This window comes from Lissotriton vulgaris, chromosome 1_1 (assembly GCF_964263255.1).
Source record: "Lissotriton vulgaris chromosome 1_1, aLisVul1.2, whole genome shotgun sequence".
In the NCBI taxonomy this organism is placed as follows: Eukaryota; Metazoa; Chordata; class Amphibia; order Caudata; family Salamandridae; genus Lissotriton; species Lissotriton vulgaris.
Genome location: NC_141685.1, coordinates 1,147,558,292 through 1,147,579,032, shown reverse-complemented (window position 1 = coordinate 1,147,579,032; position 20,741 = coordinate 1,147,558,292). Strand labels below are relative to the sequence as shown.

The following is a 20,741-nucleotide window of genomic DNA, read 5'->3' as shown; positions in this document are numbered from 1 at the left end:
CAATGCCAGCTTTAGTGCTGATAGCTGTGACAATCTTTGTTGGGGCCCTTCAATGATTCCCTCACTATCTCCCTCCAACAGTGCCCATCATCTCTCCATAGACCCTCTCCCACATGTATTTCATTTGTTTTATAGTGCCCCAGTGTTGGGTGTCGGAGCTGTTTACATTACACACACACAGAGACAATGACTCATTTGTGTGTAAATCAGTGTATAGAAAATGTTACATAAGATAAAGGGGGAGTCACTTGTCATCCATAAAGGTAGTCATTTTTTGAGAGGGGTTGGACTGGGGAAATACATACTCCGGATTTAAAACGTACCACAGTGGTTAAGGTTGGCTTTACTAATAAGGAGAGGATGTAAGAGCGGTCAACGTCGAAGCTGGGGAACCAGGTTCGAATCTCGTCAACAACGCTCAACATCTTGTGATTCTGGGCAAATCACTTAATCTCCCTGTGCCTAACAAAAATGAATGTGTCCTCATGTAACAAAACTGGTGCTATGTAAAGCACTCTGATACCCGATATCTGTGGGTCTAGTTCGCACTATATAAAACTTAAAAAAAAATTTTTACTAAAATTATTCCTACCCAAACAAACCCCTTTTAGCAACATTAGGATAATGAAAGACTGGAATAAAACATAACTTCCTAACTTGTACGATGCAGTTTGCATGTAGCTCTTTGATGGCAGTTCTTAGCTCACTGTGCTATGTTACGATTGTAACTTATGAACTGCAAACAACAAAAGGATCCCTGTGACAAAAGCTGTAACCCACTGAGCAATGCACATAAAATACAGTTATGTGATCTGTATGGTACTTGTTCTTTGCAGCAGGTATATTAAACCTCTGCGCTACTTTAGATGAGTCAAAACTGACACTAGACAAAACTCGCTACAGCAGGAGCATTAATCACCTCAGATATCTTGACACTTTTATTGTAGCCTGAAAACTGCAGGATATAAAAGGAACTCTACAGCGGGGGCTTTTAACTTCCTAACAATTTTCAAAAAAACATTTCCCTGGGAGCCTGGAAGGGTGGGGGGCCGATATCGTAGAACTAATGCGAAAACCGCCATCCCGTACACAAACCCTCCACTCTCCCTCCCCAACCACCATTCCAGGATCCTAGGTAAATGCCCAATGCCCGGTACAGCCAATCCGGCCTTGTCCCACAGAGGCTGAATGTGCTATTTTTTTTGTTTGAACAGCACTATGCTGGAGGCCAGCAGTCTCAGAGTCATCCGCACTGAGATCCATAAAAAAGGCAGAAACATTGGAATCATAGCTCAGTGTCTTGGACTTTCACTCTGGGGGGAAAGCACACAATTGTGCTGTACCTAACATGGTTCCTGTGAATAGAAGCATCTGAGAAACAGGCAGGTGTGACATTGGCACACTGACAGTGAGGCCATCGCCATTGTCTAGAGATAGTTGATGACTGCCTGGGAGAACCTGCCATCAACAGCCAATCATCAAGGTAGGGGAAGACTGGTACCCCTGCCCTCTGAAGGTGTGGTGCAACCATCACCATCACTTTCATGAACACCCGAGGAAGGGGCAGTGGTGAGGCCAAAAGGGAGCTCAACGAACTGAAAATGCTCCTGGTCCACTGTGAACTGCATATAGTTCCTTTGGGCTTGTACGATAGGGATATGGAAACATGCGTCATGCGGGTCCAACGCCACCATCCAATCTCCGGAGCCTAAGGCAGAGAGGGCTTGAGCTAGTGTGAGCCTTTTTAATGTGTCCCTCTGCAGGAAGGCATTCTGAGGGCGAAGATGTAAAATAGGAGTAAGGCCTCTATCCTTCGGCACAGGAATTTGTAAGACTAACAGGAATAAGAGCCAGTTCCTACTTCTGAGACAACCCTTTCTTGTACCACTTTTTTGCCAAAAGGCCTGCACTTTCTGTTGCAAGACGGACAGGTGGTGGTGGAAAGTGCAACAGGGTGGAGAGAAATGGAAGGCTGTAGCCCCAATGTACAGGTTGGGGGACCCGCTTATCTGAAGTGATCACTTGCTACCCTTGGAGGAAAAATTGAATCCTGCCCATGGAAGGATGATTGCATGCCGGGAAGAACAAGCTTAAGCTAAAGACATTGCTTTGTGACCTGCAACCTCTACTATAAAAAGGGTGGATGGCCTGCTAGGTTGGAGGAGGGGTCTAGCATTGGCGATACTAAATACAGCTACCATAGCCACGGGGGAGGCAAAATTGCTGCAGGAAATGTCTGATTGTGGTAGACAGGCCCAAAGAAAGTGCTGTGGTCCTGCTCTCTTTAAAACGTTCTAGAACCGAATTTACCTTCTTAGCAAAAAGGCGAGAGCCATCAAATGGCATGTTCATTAGGGACGATTGGATATTATGGAAGAAGCCCGTAGACCTCATCCAGGTGTGTCATCGGAATGTCACAATCGTGCCCAGTGCTTGACATGAGTAGTTGGTCCTGTTCAAGCCAGAATGTATTAAGAATCTTGCTGCATTGCAGCCACCCTAGATAGCTTGAGTAAGGGACACCTGAAGGTTGTCTGGAACTGATAGTAAAAATGGTGCCACTGTGGAGTAGCGGTCTAGAAGACAGCTGCCATTCACTGACCTCAGAGCCAGGTTTGTGGGGGAGAAAATCTGCTTACAAATGTCTCTATTAATTTTGACTCACGATCGGGTGGGTTAGTACAGTAGGCATTGGCATCAGCTTTCCTGAAGCAACAATCCCTGACAGACAAAATGACAGGCTCTGCCAAGAAACTTCTTCATCTTAACAATTACACTCCCACTTATAGCCCTACCATCTACAGAATGACAGTGCCCAGGAAGACCTAGTCAGAAGCCCTTTGCTAACAAGATGCTCATTTAATTTCTACAGGTAGTCCCAACTCTATTCTCTTTAATTCAGTGTCTGGATCACTAACCACTGGCTGAGGAAGCTATGTCCATCTTCCATCTTGTACATGCCAAATCAGATTCAACGGAAATGGATACCACTGGCCCTGATAATCAGACTCCCACAAAACCAAGTTCCATCCATTTGCTAAAACCAGGTTCCATCCATTTGCTACAAAGTCTCTGTTCATATAGGGAATGGCGCACACACACACCTCTCCAGGTCTCAAAACAGGTACTTGAGTTTGCATTACCGGGGGCAGACCTGGGCTTCTGTGAAGGGGCTGACTGTCCCCCACTATCCATTAGGGGGTACCCCCCATCTCAATGAGGGATGCTCTTCTTCACTATGTAGCCTGGATGAATGATGCCTCAGAAGACAGTGTGGCTCGTTTCTGCTCCCTGATGTAATCGCTAACCCGACACCACACGGAGCACAAGCAGCCAGACCTAAGTAGAATCTTGGTTTCCGTCCCCCAATTTCAACAAGTTTGTGTTCCGCCTAGGAGGCTGCTGTCAACACCACCACCCGCCAGGGCTCTTCATTTCTACAGCTCCTCCCACGTGCCCCCTGATGTCACCTTATGAAACCTGGGGTATCCATTCCTGTCCAAGGGCAGCGGGGAGCTGGATTCCATTTGACAAGATCTCTTCAGACCACCGCATTGCCGGTATCCTGGGCTGCAGCAGTCCAGTACTGGTTTAGGGAGCTTCGTCTTCTGCCCTTGTCTTCTTCTGCTGCTGGTAGCTTCTCCCCTTGGTGCAGTGTGGAGCTTTCGCTTGCCAGCCAGTGCTCACCTCTATGCCGGCAGGATTTCCTTGAGGCAGTTGGCCCTGCCTCACAGCCAGGTCGCCATTTTGTGATTCCAATACTCTCATTGCTGCTGCTAGACTTTTCTACCCCTGTCAGAACCCCAGCACTCCTGCGGCGGAGGAGGAAGCCAAGCAGTTTTCTCAGCCCGGTCCAGGCACATCTCCTTCCTCTATGAACCTCGGTGGGGGGGCCTACCTTGACCAGCCTCATGAGCTTGTCCAGCATAGACCGCCACCTTCCTCCAGGACATTAAGGATCTTGGGCCTTTCTGTGATAGCCTCAAGCATTCAGGGTGTTGTAGTCTTGTTTTGTCTCCATGGAACTTATTAGGATAACACACCTGAAAACAATGATTTGTAGGTGACAAATTCCAGGCTTGAGTCCATGTCCGACCTGGAGATATGTGGTCACTGTAGGTCTGGCCTGCCTATTGCTTTCGGGCAGCTGCAGCTACGATGACTACACAGAAGGTACAAGCCGAACCTCCATCAGCACATAAATGAAAACTAGAGGTGAAGAAGGACATTCAGAGTTGTAAGATAGGGCTATTATCAAGATAAATTCTGGATGTTGGGGCGTGGTGCCACACCCTCTGTCACTGGCATCCGCCTTCTTCTCTAGCTGGGCCCCCTTGGTTTTCTATTCTAACTCCACATCTACTTACCTTGATGATATTGTACAAGACAGTATCTTGAAGCTGAAATTGTTGCAGGTCGATATTTAAAAGTCGATATTTTGTTACCACTCTTCATCTCTGCCCCTCTCGATCTTCTCTCTGGTTCAGGTCCAGGCCCACATGTGGGTGAAGGGAGGATGTGAAGGCAACAAATGCGATGAGTGTCAGAAGAAGATAAAAAGCTTCCAGAGCTTGACGGGTCTCTGCTGTGTTTGGTGTCATACGAAGGTGATGTCATGTGTGTCTCTATGGGGGATGGTGAAATGTGTCCTGCTTTGTGCACGCGCCTCTGCTCTGTCTGTCACTTGAAGATGGTGAAATGTGTGCTACTACAGGGGTGGCTCTCTACTGCATTTGTCATATGAGGATGCCGAAATGTGCACATCTATGGGGGTAGGAACCAGCTGGATCTGTCACATGAAGGTGCCTGCCTGTTTGGGGCAAATGCCTGGATCAACTGTGACATGAAAATGATGTCACACATGCCTCAAAGGTAGTGGATTTATGTGGCGTCTGTCACTTGAAGACGATGTCACGTGCGCCTCTAGGGGGAGTGAGTCTCTGTGGGGCCAGTCAAAATAAAGTGATGTCACGCATGGCTCTGTGGGACTGCGGTTCTGTGGCATCTGCGTGATGTCACACATACTTTTAAAGGAAATGCGCCTGCTTGACCTTTCCCATGAAGGTGGCGTCATTTTCTGCCTCTCTGATTGTCAGATGAGATTGCGAGTTATGTCAAAGTATAGATCACTGACGCACCTTTAATTTTAGTGTGTACTACAAATTGTATAATCTCTTGGCTTTGCTGCTGTCGGACACAAATGCAAAAACAACAGTTGATGGGCAGAATGCAGAACAATGTCATACATTCACCCCAGTACAGAGATCTGGGCCTAAATCCATCGTTTTTTTGCTCACCATGCCATTCCAGTTTTAACCCAGCCATATGCAAATCAGTCTTGAGCCTGTGCCCCATGGGAACAGTCCAGCCCAAACTGCCAAGCCAGGTCCTCCCTGGACTGGAAACAAGCATCCTAGGACCGGTTTCGGGCTTTCAGCCTTCATCAGCCAGGATAGCTTGATTCCAGTGGCATGGAGAGCACGGGACTCACGTCTGAGCATACCTGTCCCACTCGAGGTGAAAAATGCAAAAATAACAGTTGATGGACAGAATGCAGAACAATGTCATACAATTTAACCCAGTATAGAGATCTGGGCCTAACTCAATTGTTTTTTTGCTCACCATACCATTCCAGTTTGAACCCAGCCATATGCAAATCAGTCTTGACCCTGTGCCCCATGGGAACAGTCCAGCCCGAACTGCCAAGCCAGGTCCTCCCTGGACTGGAAACAAGCATCCTAGGACCGGTTTTGGGTTTTCAGCCCTCATCAGCCAGGATAGCTTGATCCCAGATGTGGGTCTCTTGCTCACTGTGCCACTGGATTCAAGCTTGCCTGGCTGAAGAAGGATGACATACCCTGAAACCGGTCCCAGGATGCTTGTTTCCAGTCCACGGAGGACCCGGCCTGGCAGTTCGGTTTGGACTGTTCCCATGGGGCACAGGGTCAAGACTGATTTGATATGGGTGGGTCCAAACTGGGGTGGGTTAGTGGGCAAAAGAACAGTGGATTTAACCCAGATCTTTTGACTGGGGGAGAATGTTTGCATTGTCAGCATTCCGTCCATCATTTGTTTGCTGTAACACTTTTCGCCCTAAGTGGTATGGGTAAGCCAGGACATGGGTCCCTTGCTCACTGTGCCACTGGATTCAAGCTAGCCTGGCTGAAGAAGTGTGACATACCCTGATACCGGTCCCGGATGCTTGTTTCCGGTCCACGGAGGACCCGGCCTGGCAGTTTGGGCACAGGGTCAAGACTGATTTGCATATGGCTGGGGCCAAACTGGGGTGGCTTAGTGGGCAAAAGAACGGTAGATTTAACCCAGATCTTTTGACTGGGGGAGAATGTTTGCATTGTCAGCATTCCGTCCATCATTTGTTTGCTGTAACACTTTTCGCCCTAAGTGGGATAGGGTATGCCAGGACATGGGTCCCTTGCTCACTGTGCCACTGGATTCAAGCTAGCCTGGCTGAAGAAGTGTGACATACCCTGAAACCGGTCCCAGGATGCTTGTTTCCAGTCCACGGAGGACCCGGCCTGGCAGTTCGGTTTGGACTGTTCCCATGGGGCACAGGGTCAAGACTGATTTGATATGGGTGGGTCCAAACTGGGGTGGGTTAGTGGGCAAAAGAACGGTGGATTTAACCCAGATCTTTTGACTGGGGGAGAATGTTTGCATTGTCAGCATTCCGTCCATCATTTGTTTGCTGTAACACTTTTCGCCCTAAGTGGTATGGGTAAGCCAGGACATGGGTCCCTTGCTCACTGTGCCACTGGATTCAAGCTAGCCTGGCTGAAGAAGTGGGACATACCCTGATACCGGTCCCAGGATGCTTGTTTCCGGTCCATGGAGGACCCGGCCTGGCAGTTCGGGCACAGGGTCAAGACTGATTTGATATGGGTGGGTCCAAACTGGGGTGGCTTAGTGGGCAAAAGAACGTTGGATTTAACCCAGATCTTTTGACTGGGGGAGAATGTTTGCATTGTCAGCATTCCGTCCATCGTTTGTTTGCTGTAACACGCTGTCGGACACAAAGGCAAGAGATACATAACAACCTCTCAATTCACCGGTTAGGTATGCCTAAAATATTGTTTCAGAGGCCAGGTTAATACAGTTGTTCCCAGAAAAAGAATACATTAATTACATTATTTATTGTGTAGTTAATCAGCACTTTTCCATAATCTTCTTCCTTCTGTTTCCTATTCTTAATTCATTGTTTTTCCAAACAAACGTAAATAAACCTATTTTCAACCATAAAATTGATGCACAGTAGGTTAAAGTAACATCTGAGTTCTTGGCAGGGGTATAGGAAGAACTCTTGTTGTCACCTAGTTGGCCCTGGAAACACTATAATAATGACAACTGTTTATCACTCATAATGTCTTGAGTGCGACATTTCTTCATTACAATTTTGGATACGATCTTGGCTGGTCACCCTGAGGACGTGCAGCAACATTTAGAAACCCAGCGGCGTAAGGATTCCCAGCGAACCAACGGAGGCGGTCAGGTCATGGTCTTAGCGAATTTCAAGTTCTTAATAATATCCTGTTCCTCATGCGCATGAGCTGTGTCAGTTTCTTCGGTGGGCGTATAATTGCTGGTCCTCAAAGCGAAGCAGTAAAACGACACGCCTCCTTTCATGGATACCTCGCATGATTGGCTGGCAGTCTAGTCAGTTCCTGTTAACTCTCTCTATCCTCCTTTTGAGAGAGCGATGCAGCGAAAGAATATACGTCTGAAAAAGGAATATTTTCCTGGTTATTTCTTCATCGCATCTGCAGTGCGATCACGCCTAAAAGGTCACGTCCTCTTATTTCCTTCGGAGGTTTGTTCTTCACAGCCACGTGCAACAGCTGATTTCTCCTATGGTGACTTGCACACCTGGTAAGACTATTCTTAGTGCATGTACCGGTTCTGTCGGTGATAAGCACACCTTGATTTAATTCTCTTCTTTTTTTTTTTTTTTTTTTGAAAACCTTTATTTGAGAAAATGGATGCGTACAAATACGGGCCTACAACCCGGGGGCCGGCCACGGAACAAAACTGGAAAGCACCATTATCAATTAAAGGCCCTGAGTGGTTAGACGGTATTACCTAACGCTGCAAGTCAATGATATTAACTAACTGGAACCACTCGACATAGGATCAAAGGAGGTTAATTTTTATATATTAAAGAATAAAGGATCAGTTGTATAGGTAGCAACCTGGTGTACGTGGCGGGGAACAAACCAACTGTTTCATTGCAGTACAGCCAAAAAGCAATAATCAGAAAGGTCCAGAGCATGCAAAACATAGGTTCGCTTACAGTTCCTCATTGGTAGTATCCACGCCCGACCACATGTACCCAGAGACAAACTGAACAGCGTTTCGCAGTAATAAAAACCATCAGGGAAACAGATAAGTTGCAATCATTATACAACCCAACCCAAGAAATAAGAAAACAAAAGTACTAAAGAGAAAAGGAAGTAGGGGGACTCCACGTTACTGTACCCGCCCCACGGTGGTAGTGGCAATCAAAAATACAAATAGCGAACGTGCTTGGGGGCGGAGCGATTAATTCAGGATAAACAGAGCCATGGGTACCATATTATATATAATACCTATTCCTCCCCTCCCAGTAACTCACCCCGCGGGATTACGCACAGTCGTGGAGATCCAAGAAAAGGACACAAAAGAGCCATAGAAACAAAGAACTATCTAATAGACCCTAATCCACCCGTCCCACCCTGCACCCCTGCAGAAGGCTACGCCCTACCCCCCCCAGCAGCGTGCTTGTCGCCCTAATTATGAACCCGAAATATAGAATAAGATAATATAGAGAAAAGGAAAAGAAAAAGAGAAAAAAGGAAAGCCTGGGGAGAGGAACCGTGTAGCGAATGGCGCGGCCCCCGCCCCCCGCCCATACACACCACGAGTGTGGCCCAAAACGAAACTGGTAAGTGTTCAGTTATACGTAAATATGAAGGAATCAACAAAGTATCACAATTTGGGGCAGTCCATAACTCCATTCACCGATTAGTAGTCCTCCGAAGTAGGAACCGGGCTCATCCTAGTCCTTTCTTAGCCAACGTCACGATGTGCATCGATCCAGTGGGCATAGGGCATGGCGATGAGAAAAGGCCGTGGAAAAGTTGCTGGACGATCAATGGAAGCAGCAAATGGGACCTCCTCTCCCGATGACAAAGCAGGAACTGTTCACGACAGCCGTGTATACCAGTGTCAAAGATCACCAGCGGTTGCACCAGCACACGTATCGGATCATCGCTACCCCAACCAGAAAGCGGGGAACAAGCAACAACCACCCCGGGCCCATCCGCGTCCTCAAGGGACGACCCGGGAGCAATGGCGGCCAGTACATCGTCCTGCACACAAGAGTCCTGGGCCATGGTCGATTTCCAATTCTTCAACGCTTGCAGGACGTCGCCAATCGTGGGTTCGAGCTCACCAGTGCAGGCCCAAGCGGAGCACAAGGGCAAGGAATCGGCATCCCGGGACTTTACACAGGACATGGCAACCGCCGCCATTTTGCGACAATCGCACAAGCAGCACCCACGGCGCTAAAATGATGACCACCAAAAGAGGGGGATCCGCCGGTGACACCGCTCCGCTAGGATCACTCTCCGCCACCGAGCGAAGGAGTCCGGTACGGCCGGACGGCGACAAAGGGGGGAGCCACCAAACACGGCGTACCCAACCCACAACTTGCCGCACACCACCTCTGGAGTACCGGACGGTAGTCCCAGGCACGTTCATTTGCCTCCGGGCTCTTCGCACATCGGCATCTTTTGGCCGGCCCCAATCCTCCACCCGAGGCCGCCGCCGACACCGTCTCGCCGGCAACTCGCTAAGGGCGAGGCCCCGGTCTCAACCCCGGAGAGGCCGCACTTTCCGGGAGGACGCCGCTGCGGATCCACTGAGCACCGGACCCACCAGGATGGATGGTAAGTGACTGCAGAGCTTTGCATATAAGTTATTGTCCGTTTTGGGCAGGATGAGCGACAGGATATTCGAATTTAGGCAGGTAGGACGGCGGAGCCGAGCTAACGTGCGGCAATCTCGTTGTCGAGCTTGGCTCCTCCTTCATTCTCTTCTTAGTGCATTTTACAGTGATGTGCACACCTTTGTTTTTCTCTTTTGCATGTTTGTATGGGACAATCTTAGCATTATCTTTGTTGTAAAGGGACGTGAAGTTTGTTCATTAGTATTCTCAATAATGAATATTTTTTTTTTTTACCACCATTGTAACGTGAACTGTGCATTACTGTTGCACCTTCTTTTTGACACGCTTGTTGATTAATTGTTATCAATTATGGATGCTTTTGGTGATAATTCAGCACAAGCTCCTATTGCTTCACCCCATGTCTCAGTTATGCCACCACCCTGTTTTTAATGCAACCTGGCACACCACAAATGCCTTGGGATGAATGGGTACTCATGTTCGACAACTATTTAGAAGCACTGGATGGAAGTGAGTTTAAGCCTTCTCGTAAAAAAGCTTTACTGTTGAATGTTGTTGGGAAAGAGGGTCAAAGAGTTTTTAGATACCTCCCTCAAGCTACTGGTACTAATGGAAAAATTATTCAGGATGTATATGTTGAGGTAATCCACCTTTTCAACAAAACTTTTTTCTCGCCTACCATCACTCCGCATACAAAGATAACGCACGTACCATTACTCCGCAATGCCATTGTAACGTATCGCATTACATTTTATTTGCTTTTACCACGCATGCTTTTACAACGGAATTAGTTGAAAATGCATGAATGGTAAAATCATATTTTTTTTAATTTAAGTTTAAGGTAAGTATATGGTTTTGGTTTTGGGGTGTAGGGGTATATGTTTTGGGGTTCAGGGGTATTTTAAGGGTTCAGGGTGGGTTTGGGTATGGGGTGTACAGGGTAATTTTAGGGTATAGGGTGGGTTTTGGTTCAGGGCTAGGTTTAGGTTTTGGGGTACAGGGGTATTTTTAGGGTGTAGGGCTAGGTTTGGGTTTTGGGGTACAGGGGTATTTTTAAGGTTCAGGGCTAGGTTTGGGTTGTGGGGTACAGGGGTATTTTTAGGGTTCGGGGCTATGTTTGGGGTGCAGGGTGTATTTTTAGGGTCAGGATGGGTTACTGTTTAAGGGTGCAGGAGTATTTTAAGGAGTAAGGGTGGGTTATGATCATGGAGTGCAGGGGTATTTAAAGGGACCAGGGTGGGATTATTTTTTAGGGTGTACAGGGTAATTTAAAAAAAAAAAAAAAAATATATATATATATATATATATATATATATATATATATATATATATATATATATATATATATATATATATTTTTTTTTATATATATATTTACATATACATATATATATATATATATAAATAATTCAATTTAAATGAAAACATTTTTTTTCATTAAAGAAATGTGTGTGTGTGTGTGTATATATATATATATATATATATATATTAGTTGAAAATGCATGAATGGTAAAATCATATTTTTTTTTAATTTAAGTTTAAGGTAAGTATATGGTTTTGGGTTTGGGGTGTAGGGGTATATGTTTTGGGGTTCAGGGGTGTTTTAAGGGTTCAGGGTGGGTTTGGGTAGTGGGGTGCACACAGTAATTTTAGGGTATAGGGTGGGTTCTGGTTTAGGCCTAGGTTTGGGTTTTGAGGTACAGGGGTACTTTCAGGGTTCAGGGCTAGGTTTGGGTTTTGGGGTACAGGGGTATTTTTAGGGTTCAGGGCTAGGTTTGGTTTTGGGGTACAGGTGTATTTTTAAGGTCCAGGGCTAGGTTTGGGTTTTGGGGTACAGGGCTATTTTTAGGGTTCGGGGCTAGGTTTGGGTTTTGGGGTACAGGGGTATTTTAGGGTTCAGGGCTAGGTATGGGTTTTGGGGTAAAGGGGTATTTTTAGGGTTTAGGGCTCGGTTTGGGGTACAGGTGTATTTTTAGGGTTCAGGGCTAGGTATGGGTTTTGGGGTACAGGGGCATTTTTAGGGTTCAGGGCTAGGTATGGGTTTGGGGGTACAGGGGTATTTTTAGGGTTCAGGGCTAGGTTTGGGTTTTGGGGTACCGAGGTATTTTTTCGGGTTTAGGGTTCAGGGCTAGGTATGGGTTTTGGGGTACAGGGGTATTTTTAGGGTTTAGGGCTATGTTTGGGGTGCATGGTGTATTTTTAGGGTCAGGATGGGTTACTGTTTAAGGGTGCAAGGGTATTTTAAGGAGTAAGGGTGGGTTATGATTATGGAGTGCAGGGGTATTTAAAGGGACCAGGGTGGGATTATTTTTTAGGGTGTACACAGGGTAATTAAACAAGCATTTGCAATGCAATAGGTCGCGCATTAGGAAAGTTTGACCTATTGGTATTGTAAATGACAAATTTTGTATTTATGTGTTGGTTTTGAAAATAGCAAAATTAATAGCTTTGTCATTTACAATGCCAATAGTTTTAACTTTCGCAAATGGGACACCTATAGCATTTGTAATGCAATATGTGTTGTATTTACGTGACTTAGATGTATTGATATTACAAATAACAATGGCTTTTAATTTTTTTAATAATTAATACTTAAATAAAAGGTATTGTAATTTATAATGGCAGTAGCTTAAACTTTTGTAAATAACTTTTGTGAAGATTATGTTCAGTGTATTTTATTGTGACGAAAATCCAAGAACAGAAGTGAAAAAATGTAACATCTTTTTATGACATTTTGTAATAAAGCTTGAAACATTGACAGAACGTATTTGAACCAGTTGTTGTTGAATTGTTGCACAGATTGATGCTGTTGTAGCGCATAATGATGTTGTGGTGCCCCTGAGTGGTGCTGTGGTGCCCCTGAGTGATGCTGTGGTGGTGATGAGTGATGCTGTGGTGACTCAATAGATAGAGTGAGTGCGATAGATAGATAGAGGGAGGGTGATAGAGGGAGGGCGATAGAGGGAGGGCGGTAGAGTGGTAGAGTGAGGGCGGTAGAGTGGTAGAGTGAGGGCGGTATTGTGGTAGAGTGAGGGTGGTAGAGTGAGCAAGAGGCGAAAGCTTTGAAACGCGTTGGGTTTTCCGTGTGCCAATAAAATATCTGCACCTTGAACGAACATTTGGGCCCCGGCTCTGGTGTCTTGCTGATTTATGAGCGGTTGTACTGCCAGGAGTCCGTTTAATACTTTGGGAGGTGGCGATCCTGCCGGGAGCCTGCTGAGGCAAGAGGCGAGAGTTACGCTAATCGAGTGTGTGTTCATATATATATATATATATATATATATATATATATATATATATATATATATATATATATATATATATATTAATATATATATTTACATATACATATATATATATATATATATATATAAATAATTCAATTTAAATGAAAACATTTTTTTTCATTAAAGAAATGTGTGTGTGTGTATATATATATATATATATATATATATTAGTTGAAAATGCATGAATGGTAAAATCATATTTTTTTTTAATTTAAGTTTAAGGTAAGTATATGGTTTTGGGTTTGGGGTGTAGGGGTATATGTTTTGGGGTTCAGGGGTATTTTAAGGGTTCAGGGTGGGTTTGGGTAGTGGGGTGCACACAGTAATTTTAGGGTATAGGGTGGGTTTTGGTTTAGGCCTAGGTTTGGGTTTTGAGGTACAGGGGTACTTTCAGGGTTCAGGGCTAGGTTTGGGTTTTGGGGTACAGGGGTATTTTTAGGGTTCAGGGCTAGGTTTGGTTTTGGGGTACAGGTGTATTTTTAAGGTCCAGGGCTAGGTTTGGGTTTTGGGGTACAGGGCTATTTTTAGGGTTCGGGGCTAGGTTTGGGTTTTGGGGTACAGGGGTATTTTAGGGTTCAGGGCTAGGTATGGGTTTTGGGGTAAAGGGGTATTTTTAGGGTTTAGGGCTCGGTTTGGGGTACAGGTGTATTTTTAGGGTTCAGGGCTAGGTATGGGTTTTGGGGTACAGGGGCATTTTTAGGGTTCAGGGCTAGGTATGGGTTTGGGGGTACAGGGGTATTTTTAGGGTTCAGGGCTAGGTTTGGGTTTTGGGGTACCGAGGTATTTTTTCGGGTTTAGGGTTCAGGGCTAGGTATGGGTTTTGGGGTACAGGGGTATTTTTAGGGTTTAGGGCTATGTTTGGGGTGCAGGGTGTATTTTTAGGGTCAGGATGGGTTACTGTTTAAGGGTGCAAGGGTATTTTAAGGAGTAAGGGTGGGTTATGATTATGGAGTGCAGGGGTATTTAAAGGGACCAGGGTGGGATTATTTTTTAGGGTGTACACAGAGTAATTAAACAAGCATTTGCAATGCAATAGGTCGCGCATTAGGAAAGTTTGACCTATTGGTATTGTAAATGACAAATTTTGTATTTATGTGTTGGTTTTGAAAATAGCAAAATTAATAGCTTTGTCATTTACAATGCCAATAGTTTTAACTTTCGCAAATGGGACACCTATAGCATTTGTAATGCAATATGTGTTGTATTTACGTGACTTAGATGTATTGATATTACAAATAACAATGGCTTTTAATTTTTTTAATAATTAATACTTAAATAAAAGGTATTGTAATTTATAATGGCAAAATCTTAAACTTTTGTAAATAACTTTTGTGAAGATTATGTTCAGTGTATTTTATTGTGACGAAAATCCAAGAACAGAAGTGAAAAAATGTAACATCTTGTTATGACATTTTGTAATAAAGCTTGAAACATTGACAGAACGTATTTGAACCAGTTGTTGTTGAATTGTTGCACAGATTGATGCTGTTGTAGCGCATAATGATGTTGTGGTGCCCCTGAGTGGTGCTGTGGTGCCCCTGAGTGATGCTGTGGTGGTGATGAGTGATGCTGTGGTGACTCAATAGATAGAGTGAGTGCGATAGATAGATAGAGGGAGGGTGATAGAGGGAGGGCGATAGAGGGAGGGCGATAGAGGGAGGGCGGTAGAGTGGTAGAGTGAGGGCGGTAGAGTGGTAGAGTGAGGGCGGTATTGTGGTAGAGTGAGGGTGGTAGAGTGAGGGTGGTAGAGTGAGGGTGGTAGAGTGGTAGAGTGAGGGCGGTAGAGTGGTAGAGTGAGGACGGTAGAGTGAAGGCATGAGGGTGGTAGGGTGAGGGCAGTAGAGTGGTAGAGTGAGGGCAGTAGAGTGAGGGCGGTAGAGTGGTAGAGTGCGGTAGAGTGAGGGCATTAGAGTGAGAGCGTGAGGGCGGTAGAGTGGTAGAGTGACGGCGGTAGAGTGAGGGAGGTAGAGTGGTAGAGTGAGGGCAGTAGAGTGAGGGCAGTAGAGTGAGGGCAGTAGAGTGGTAGAGTGAGGGCAGTAGAGTGGTAGAGTGAAGGCGGTAGAGTGGTAGAGTGAGAGCGTTAGAATGGTAAAGTGAGGGCATTATAGTGGGAGAATGAGGACAGTAGAGTGAGGGCGGTAGAGTGAGGGCGGTAGAGTGAGGGCGTGAGGGCGGTAGAGTGGCAGAGTGAGTGCGTTAGAGGGAGGGCGGTAGAGTGAGGGCAGTAGAGTGGTAGAGTGAGGGCGTGAGGGCAGTAGAGTGGTAGAGTCAGGGGAGTAGAGTGAGGACGTGAGGGTGGTAGAGTGATAGAGTAAGGGCGGTAGCATGATTGCGGTAGAGTGGTAGAGTGAGGGCGGTAGAGAGGGCGGTAGAGTGAGGGCGTGAGGGCAGTAGAGTGGTAGAGTAAGGGCGGTAGCATGAGGGTGGTAGAGTGGTAGAGTGAGGGCGGTAGAGTGGTAGAGTGAGGGCGGTAGAGTGGTAGAGTGAGGGTGGTAGAGTGGTAGAGGGAGGGATATATATATTATATATATATATATATATATATATATATATATATATATATATACCCCCCATGTGACTCCTCCTCGAATTTCTCGGCGTCTCAGGCACAGCACAGCCTCGCACGCCAGCAAACAAAGGGAGACGGACCACAACGAATCAGCATCGGTGAATTTATTGATGCACAGAGAGCAGCCACGCGCTTCTGGCAAGTTATGCCCTTGATCACGCTGCAACATGCACAACAGACAGAATGCTTTTTTTAAATGCAGTGTTAAAGGGAACACCCCCTCACAATGACGTGATGCATCATGTGATGAATAAACAGTGAAAACATACTGCCACTTGTAGCTAATGCAATAGAATCAGCACATACAAATATTTCCGGATAAATCCAGGATTCATGTGTGTATACTGCAAAGGTGTAAGTAATCTAATTATACATATACGCCAATAAGTTAAACAGAGACTAACTGTATAAATACAGAATTCTTATAGGACGTAACTGTTTGACATGTATAATATGATACACAATGTGCCAATATAGCTTAAAAAAAAGGTGGCAGGCAATAAAGTGCTGAGTGAGAGTGAAATAAGTGCAAAAGAGAGCGAGAGAAAAGAAGTGCAATACCATTCATTATAGAAGAGATAAAAACATCATGATATATAAATTTTCTCAGATCCCTGAGAACATTCGACTGTATATAATTCATGGGTATAATTTATCTCTTGGCAATAAATAGTATAAAATTGTATCAAAATGTGTTAAAACCCAATAAATACACCTAAACCATTGTCAAATAATATATATACATATATATACAATGAATAATATACACATGTATATATACATGAGAATAAAATTGTGATAAATATAATACTTCATGTTATCAATCAAGGCACAGTCTAAGTAGAAAAATAGAATATATATATATATATATATATATAAATATATATATGTCAAGGACTAAATTACAAATAGACCACACATAAAAAAATCCAATGTCATAGTTCAACCCATATGTATCTCATTGTAAAAAAAAAAAACATATAAAAAAGGGTGTCAAGATACAAGGACACACATACTAGAGGTAGAAATTACACTGAAGGAAGAATAAATATACTATACACCAGAGAAACAACAAATACTAATTGAATCTAAGATACGTGTAGAAGGACAGATATATATATATATGTATAGATATATAGATATATAAATATATCTCCGCAGCTATCCTTTTCAGTAGAAAAGAATCGGGGAACACCGCATGGCTTCACAGGAATTCTTTGGTATTGGCATGACGCGTTTCGGCGGTTGTCTCATCAGATGCCTCCGTTGTTGCAATCTCAAGGTATTCTGTTTCTTTCTCTTTATAAATTATGCCCCTCCTTCGAAAGTAGCGCAGGGCTCACCTGCTCCCCATCTCGTTTTAAGGATCACTCGGCCAGTTCATGTGTGCGTACTACAGATCCCATCATGCAGTTAGTTCTCTGCACGGACAAGTGCTCCCACACAGCCAAGTTTTTTCCTAACTCACAGTGAGTGGCTGAATTTGGAGAGTGGACGTCTTGAGTTGTAATTCTGTGTTGGGTGATAATTGATTCCTGCCCATGCACTTCCAACCCTGCACTGCCTCAGTGGGTGAGGCTTGGAAACGTTGTTGAAGTAACTCCGTTTTCTCCGTGTGTGTCACGACCTGTCAATTGGCAGCAAGACCTCTACCACCATCAGGTGCGGGGCGGTCCGGGTTTAAGCCACTGAACCCTTAACACTCCTGGAAGACATTTTAGGAAGGGTCCCTCGTGCGTGTCACTGGCCACACACTAATATCTCCGCAGCTATCCTTCTCAGTAGAAAAGAATCGGGGAACACCGCAGGGCTTCGCAGGAATTCTTTGGTATTGGCATGACGCGTTTCGGCGGTTGCCTCATCAGATGCCTCCGTTGTTGCAATCTCAAGTTATTCTGTTTCTTTCTCTTCATAAATTATGCCCCTCCTTCTAAAGTAGCGCAGGGCTCACCTGCTCCACATCTCGTTTTAAGGATCACTCAGCCAGTTCATGTGTGCGTACTACAGATCCCATCATGCAGTTAGTTCACTGCACGGACGAGTGCTCCCACACAGCCAAGTTTTTTTCTAACTCACAGTGAGTGGCTGAATTTGGAGAGTGGACGTCTTGAGTTGTAATTCTGTGTTGGGTGATAATTGATTCCTGCCCATGCACTTCCAACCCTGCACTGCCTCAGTGGGTGAGGCTTGGAAACGTTGTTGAAGTAACTCTGTTTTCTCCGTGTGTGTCACGACCTGTCAATTGAACAATAAAGAATTTGCTGAACCCCACTTGAATTTTTGTCTCAAATTTTAAGAATACACAAACAAAGAAATTATCTTCTGCTTGTGGGGGTATTTTATTTAAACCCTTTAGAATTTTATCAAGTTTCTTTATATATTTTCATGGGTGAGAAAGATACTTATATACAGCATTTATACATATATACAACTATTATACAACAAACATATATACAAATATAGACAGTTTATGTACAATCTTCTTTTTCAAAAGCAACGATTTCCCAAATAATAGCTCTTTGCTAAATATTTCTCAACTATAATTACCACAAAATGAAATAGTAACAAAAAAAGGCAACCAAGTTACTTTAAGAAAGGTCAATATCAACTTTGGAGAAAAAAAGTCAAAGTGATAAACAATAAATTCTTGTTCACTTTCTTTTAGTGCCTGCCGATGCGTTTCGAATCTGGAGTTAAATTACAGATTCTCATCAGGGCTCTTTCATTGTGGGTAATCTGAATGAAGAATGCAAAAGAAGATCATTCAGTAACTAGATCTAGGTAGAAATTACTTATTTCCCCTTCAGAAATGGATGTCACTAAGCATGTTACCTTAAGCTGTGGGCGACGCGGTCCCGCGGGTCTAATTATTGTAACGAAGCTAGTGAATTCCTGGGTCTTTAAATGCAACTGTAGACCTAATGTACGGAGTAAGGGATATTTTACTGTTTCATCAAGGAACAACAAAGCCAGCCTGTTTCTCAGACAAAAAGGCGATCAATCCATACCTATAATGGTGTAGTCAGCGTGAGGGGGTTCGTTTATTCTGATTTCGCTCTTCGCACACACACGGAGATTCCAAAAATACTCTGCAAAGTACAAAGAATAGTGCTCCTGAAAGCCCATTCTTTTTGTTATTGACGTTCTAATGGGCATATTCCTCAAAAAAACAGGACATACCTGTATTCCTTTCTTTAACTGCGGAGATCGTGTTTTGACCTTCTCCGATGTGGCACGCCTCAATTATTTCAATTCCGCCGCATGGGACAGTAGTTCGGCGTCCTCCGCGGTGTTGGAAACAGCGTGTCGAAGTCACGCTGTAAGCCTACATTGGGATTGTTTTGATTTAGTGGGAGCAAAACTCGGGAGTCACGAAGAAATCGATCTACCCCACCCACACTCACCTTCCTCTTACTGTGGCTTCCTCTAACAGCAAACCTTCCACCATTACGGAGGACATGTTTGGCTCTTCCACTATATTAAGCCGCCGCTAAGCATTATGGTACTAGTAGTTTGACAGTCGTTGCGGAGATTGCAAGTGCCCCACAGCCTGGAAATCTCTGACAACGAATTCAAGCCTGTTTGTGCACTATTGAATTTTAGAATCAAGTAAGCCTCCTTCCTCAGCAACACTTGTTCTATGTTAATGCCGGGTTTAGTTTGATTCATACTAAATAGGACAGTCCACTGAAAATCATTATCCGCATGATTGCTCTCAATGAAGTGTTGGACCAAGGGTGCAGTCAGAACTTTATTTTTAAGGCGTGATCTATGTTGTGTCATGCGTGCATTGACTTGTTGGTTAGTCTTTCCTATGTACACTTTAGGGCAAGGGCAAACAATTGCGTACACAACATTTTTGGTCCTGCAGTTAGAGAAGCCGATATGTGGCCAGATGATATTTGCGTGTTGAAAGGTTTTACCCTCAATGGTCGAATCACATGCCACGCAATTGCCACATCTGTGGTGGCCTTCTCGGTGTGGCTCCCCTGCCACAGGAGCCACACGTCGTCGATATATCTGTACCAGTAAATTATATGGTGTTCAAAGGGATTGTTCTCCTCCACGTATTTTTTCTCATACTCAGCCATGAACAATACGGCCATCTCAGGCGCATAAGGGCACCCCATCGCGGTGCCCTTAATTTGCATAAAAAATTCATTGTTAAAGCGAAAGTAATTTCTTTTCAGTGTTACTTCCGCTAGTTTAAGGATAACTAACGTAGGGATTCTATGAGGTCTTTCTCTAGAGTCCAGATAAAGTTCTATCACTTCTAACGCCTCATCCTGTGGGATCTGCGTGTAAAGTGACGTAACGTCCATGGTCACCATGAGTTGGGTGGTTTGGTCAAACAGGGTTCCCTCAACTTTTGTCAAAAAATCAGTTGTATCCTTTAGGGAAAAATCAACGTATTTAGACAGGGGCTCAAGACACGATTCACACCCCGAGACTATTGGACGTCCCGGGGAGGTTGGCTAAGTCTTTATGTATTTTGGGCAAAAAGTATGCCACTGGGGTTCTTGGGAACTTTTTCATTAGAAACTCCCCCTCTTTGGGGCCCAAAAACCCACTCTCCTTTCCCATTTGAACAATGTTCAGAATTGATGCCTGAATCTGTTGTAGCGGGTCTTCTTTCAACTTTCTGTACCATTCCAGGTTATTGACTTGAGAAAGTCCTTCAGCTAAATATTTTTCTCTGGGCCAAATTACAACAGCACCGCCTTTGTCGGCCTGTTTTATTACTACTGAAGAATCTTCTTTAAGAGTCTTCAGTGCGGCCTGTTGTCCTTTAGTGATGTTGTATTTTTTCTTGTTTTCCAGTTTATTAATGGATGACAGCATGATTTGCTCGAAGGCATATATCTGTTTGGGAATATTTTGACTGGGAACAAAAGAAGATTTGTTCCGTAGGCCTGTGGTCTCAGTG

General features: G+C 44.5%; 1 protein-coding gene across 8 annotated transcripts in view; it reads left to right on the top strand.

Moving 5' to 3' along the window:
• DGKA (diacylglycerol kinase alpha) overlaps positions 1 to 20,741 on the top strand; it is a 458,241-nt gene that overhangs the window by 350,178 nt on the left and 87,322 nt on the right. For all 8 annotated transcript variants that reach the window (XM_086963960.1, XM_086963920.1, XM_086963969.1 and 5 more), the window contains one exon: positions 4,488 to 4,607. In XM_086963960.1, the coding sequence (XP_086820086.1) occupies positions 4,488 to 4,607 (120 nt within the window). The remainder of the gene's footprint in view (positions 1 to 4,487; positions 4,608 to 20,741) is intronic.